The following is a 4,889-nucleotide window of genomic DNA, read 5'->3' on the forward strand; positions in this document are numbered from 1 at the left end:
TTTTCATATTTGTTTAAAGCCTTGAATGGCTTAGCTCCACAATACATTTATGATCTGCTTACTGCACCTCCTGCTCTCAGGTCACTTAGGTCATCTTCCCAAAAGCACCTTACAGTTCCCCCAACACACCATAAAACTAAAGGTGACCTTTATCCTTTAGAGCCTTTTCCGTTGTTGCCCCCAGACTCAGGAACAATCTCCCATTACACATAAAGTCCAGATCCACCATTGAACCATTTGAAATCCACCTTAAAAACTCACTTCTTCTCGCCACGCCCCTTCCGGTCATGGCGGCTTCTTAGCCGAGTTGCCTCACTCCAAACAAACAATGTATCGCGACGGAGAAACACGTATTTTGGTACTTTTTTCTGTCAACGGGCGGAGAAAACAAACGAACGGTAAGAAACTCCAACTCAACTCTTTAACTCAAGGCGTTAATGTGTACAGCCGAACGTTTGTATGAGTTGTCTCTTTCTCTTCACAGCATGTCAGAGCGTGCAACAAGTTGTGGTGATGAGAACTGTGGTGATCTTTCTGCTTATCCTGTCTTAAAGGTCAGTCATAACACTGCTGTAGTTATTCAACTTACTCAAATTGTTGTTTGCTATTTGCTGTTGTTTGCTTATGTTACTTATCATAACACAAGTTAGCTTCAATATCGCTTCCATTTGTATTTCATAGACCTGGCTTCCCCCTGGGTATGACTATCATGTCGTCTCCTTTGAGGAGCAAACGTCAGACATGGACCACAGCGCATTTTGTGCTACTTTGCGACTTCCATTTAATACTGAAGAACTCATTAATCAGTGGGTTCTGGAGACAAAGGAGACCGCCGTCACATGGAGGGTCTTAGGCCACGCACTCGCGACTGGCACAAAACATATCCTTAGGGTAATGAACCATAACTACTCTTTTTTTTCCCACATCTACACATGTCTCTGCCAAAAAAGAGCCAACTGCTCTTTTTTTCCCCAGCTACACATCTCTCTGCCGAAAAATAGCCAATCTACAAGCTGACAGCACATAGCGTCAGCTTGTAGAAAAAATATAATGTTGATTAACATACATATCTGTACACAATGTACGTGAGCAATCAGCTACAGCAGGCAACAGAAGGACATCAAAAAACACCAACTGTCCAGCTAGGTTGAGTGTGATTCTGAAGGCAGACCCTACAACGCACCCTAGAAAAGAGGGGGGCAGAGTGTCACGGTGAGTAACATTTTTAATTTATGATGATGAATAAGTGTTGTCATTTGAATGCAATTATTCCACATATTGTTGCTCACATATCTTTGTGCTGCTTGTCTCAGGGCTAAGGTGGACCCACATTTGCCACAGTATCCTACTGTGGTGATTCTCCAAAATGTCCACAACCACAATATACATTCGGCTGCTGCTCTGCAACACAGAGACGTGGGAAGCAAAGCCACTGAGAAGTTAACTGCACTCTTTGAGATTGGTCACTCTGCACCTTCTGCCGTGTCAGTCCTCCAACATGACCTTCAAGCAGAACATGGTGGGGAGTATATATATGCTTCTGCTGACCGAACCATATGCCCAGACCGTGGGTTTGCCAAAAGGTATATTTAACGCTTAAAAAGACATGTTGGCCTGGAAATGTGGTAAAATACTTTGTAAACGTTATGACAATTCAATGTTAATAATAATTTGCGGGAACCCTTTTTTTACAGACTCTTCACAGCAGAGTTTGGTGTGAGGACGGGGCCGGTCATGCTTGCGGCACTGGAGAGACAGATCGCACGGTACAATGACATTTGTGAGCAAAACTGTGCCAAGCTGACCACATCAGCTGCAGGGACTCCTCTCGTTGCCATCTGCAGCCCGTTAATGAAGCGTGTGCACACGCCCAGTCGCAGTGGGGAACTTTGCTTCATTGACTCGTCTGGCAATATGGACAGCGAGAGCACCAGGGTATTCCTGCTCCTCACGCACAGCTGTGCAGGTGGTTTACCTCTGGGAATGATCCTCTGCCAAAGTGAAGATCAGGCCACTATAGTTGAGGGTCTGCAGCTGCTGAAAGAGTTGCTTCCCGAAAAAGCCTTTAATGGAAAAGCAGGCCCCACTCTTTTCATGACCGACGACAGCGCGGCAGAGAGAGGGGCACTGCGCCAAGTCTTTCCCCAGGCAACCCTGCTGCTTTGTTCGTTCCATGTCCTCCAAGCAGTGTGGAGATGGCTGTGGAACAAGGAGCATGGCATAGCCCTCAAGGATAGAAAGGCTGCCAACTACGTTCCCGTAACACCGGAAATGAGGGCGGACCTGCTCAAACTGACAAGAGCAGGTATGGTTTGGGTTTATCACCCGTTGCAATACTCTTAGTTTATGTATGCAGTTTTTTGCTTTTGTTCTCATGCTACAGGACTACAGTAATTAACAAAGATGCAATTACATGCACTGTTTCAGGTGCCAATGGTGCAGTACGCCACCAGTTTCTGATGCCTCTGAAGGCAGCTCAAACTGCTCCCAGTGCAAGGCATCATGACCATTCCTACCCACTCGTGTCTGCTCCAAGTGCAAGCCAGCATGACCATTCCACTCCGCTTGCGTCCACTCCTCATGCAAGCGAAGAAAACACCACCACTCACGAATGTGAAACTGGTAAGAATAATAACAAATACTTAATGACATTTACAATATTAACTGGCCATTGCAGTGTATTTACATCATTTACATCATGTATATTGGCTATACTAAACCGCTTGGTAAGTGTAGTTATAGTGTGATTGGAGAGCGTGGCATTGGAAAAGAAGGGAAACAACGGAAAAGAAGGGAATATGAACAATAATAACAATAATTCACCCTATGGGTGGGTGGTAGCATTGTAATAACAGGAGTACTGTTGTGTCCACCATCTGCAGACTTTAATCAACCTCTTCAACCAAGCCACCATGAACACTCCACCCCGCTCGAGTCTGCTCCAAGTGCAGGTACTCCGCTTGCGTCCACTCCTGACCACCCTGTGCTGCATGATGAAGAGGGTAAGAATAATAAACTAGCTGTATATACAAATACTTCATTATAGAACATTATTTTGTGTACATTTAATTCTAAGCAAAGTTGTACCTGTTTTAACAGACGCACCAGACCGTTGCATCCTCATGGACCTCCTGAGCAACGCCATCACCACCATGCACATCACCTTAAAAAATAATGCCACGCTCTCCAATCACACTATAACTACACTTACCAAGCGGTTTACAGCTGTAAGTAACCTATTAATGGAGAACTCTGCCATTCTCTCCATTTGTGGGTACACCTCAAGCACGACCGTAAGAGCAAGGGCAATCCGACGAGCAGCGACGCGATCAGGCAAAATGATTAAATGTCAGCCAGGAAAGCCTAACCGCCGAAAAGACCCATCCAGGTCCAAGAGGCGTCTGCCGGGCGGTGGGTCAATGCCACAAAGTAGTGGTATTGACGCACTACTATCACTTGATCACTCTTATGGCATGAGCACACCTAGGTTGGCACACCACAGACTAGCTGATTCTGTGGAGAGCAATTGCTCCCATCCAAAGAAGTGAGCACTTTTAAAACAAAAACATGTGTGTATATATCTGTTTGCAGTGATGTATTTTGTACAAGTTTGATACTTTTGTGTGATTGTTGCATGTTTGCACTAACTTTTAACTTGCATGTGTGCTATTTGTATGTACAGTTTTTATATGCTAAAAAGCTAAATTAAGTTTGCACTTGCATGTATGCAACATTTGTTGCAATTGTCCCAAAAGTGTTATTAAGTATAGGGGAAATGCTGCTAATTGTCCCAAAAGTGTTATTAAAGTTATACAATGCAGAATCCCAAATAACGATTTTTAGCAACCTCTGCTGGTCACTACCGTCACTGCATACAATTTCCGTAATCCTCGATTACCCAGAATTCCATTCGTTTTCACCGGAAGCCGGAAGCGTTTCAAAAAGCGATCTTTTAATTGTTTTATACTATCTACGGATCGTTTCTCTTAGCCAGTGGAGCATTAGTTACCATGAGCTGTGCTTTCTTTTTCTGTTCTTTTTCGATCTTCCAATCCTACATTATCTTAACATCAGCGTGAGGTTCCTTTTTGTTATAGCGCGGTAGTTCCTGGCCAAACAGGAAACCGTTGCGGTAGTTCCTGGGGACGTCGGCCACGACGTCATGACGTTGGCCAGGAACGTCATTTCCCCGGGAAAGTCCCCCCAGTCCACTTTCAATAGAAAATATATAAATAAAAGGCTTCCGGGGGTGAAATTCACGGAGTGGGTGTTGTGAAACTTTTGCCACTCGCAAAAGATATACAATTTAACTTTAGTTTTGTTGAAAACGTTACCTAGTATTACTTTAAGTCTAGGAGAAATGCTGCAAATTGTCCCAAAAGTTGGAGTTTCTTACCGTTCGTTTGTTTTCTCCGCCCATTGACAGAAAAAAGTACCAAAATACGTGTTTCTCCGTCGCGATACATTGTTTGTTTGGAGTGAGGCAACTCGGCTAAGAAGCCGCCATGACCGGAAGGGTAAAAATTTATTTTTAAATAGGCTGTCATGATTAATTGACCACATATATGAAGTTAAACAATTAAATTCTATCTAAACGATATCTTATAAGTAAATTCCGTGTCTCAAAAAAGAAGTTTGAGAGCGTTTTATAACCGAAAGTAAGAAGTGAAGGCACTCGCACAAACAACAATGGCTGTTGAATTGTCGGCTGCACTCAGGCTGCACTCGGCTTCATTCGGGCTCACTCGAACTCGCCACCTGATTGGCCAACTGTAGCTGTCAATCACAGAACGATGAGCGACGACGCAGATAGGCTCGTCCATTTGGTGTACGGGCTAGAAACGCCCAGACAAGCCTTCAGGCCAGACTCACTCCTGAAATCAAATGGA

General features: G+C 44.2%; 1 protein-coding gene across 1 annotated transcript; it reads left to right on the plus strand.

Moving 5' to 3' along the window:
* The first annotated feature begins 296 nt into the window (after positions 1 to 296).
* LOC308088686 (uncharacterized protein) lies at positions 297 to 3,217 on the plus strand. The gene is made up of 5 exons (XM_080433236.1): positions 297 to 398; positions 485 to 554; positions 682 to 891; positions 2,883 to 3,002; positions 3,100 to 3,217. Exons 2-5 carry the CDS (start codon positions 486 to 488, stop codon positions 3,133 to 3,135), a joined length of 435 nt encoding a protein of 144 aa, XP_080289362.1. The 5' UTR covers positions 297 to 398; position 485; the 3' UTR covers positions 3,136 to 3,217.
* The last annotated feature ends 1,672 nt before the right edge of the window (positions 3,218 to 4,889 follow it).

The sequence above is a fragment of the Gymnoscopelus braueri genome (genome assembly GCF_963280865.1).
Source record: "Gymnoscopelus braueri genome assembly, chromosome: 7".
Taxonomy (NCBI): Eukaryota; Metazoa; Chordata; class Actinopteri; order Myctophiformes; family Myctophidae; genus Gymnoscopelus; species Gymnoscopelus braueri.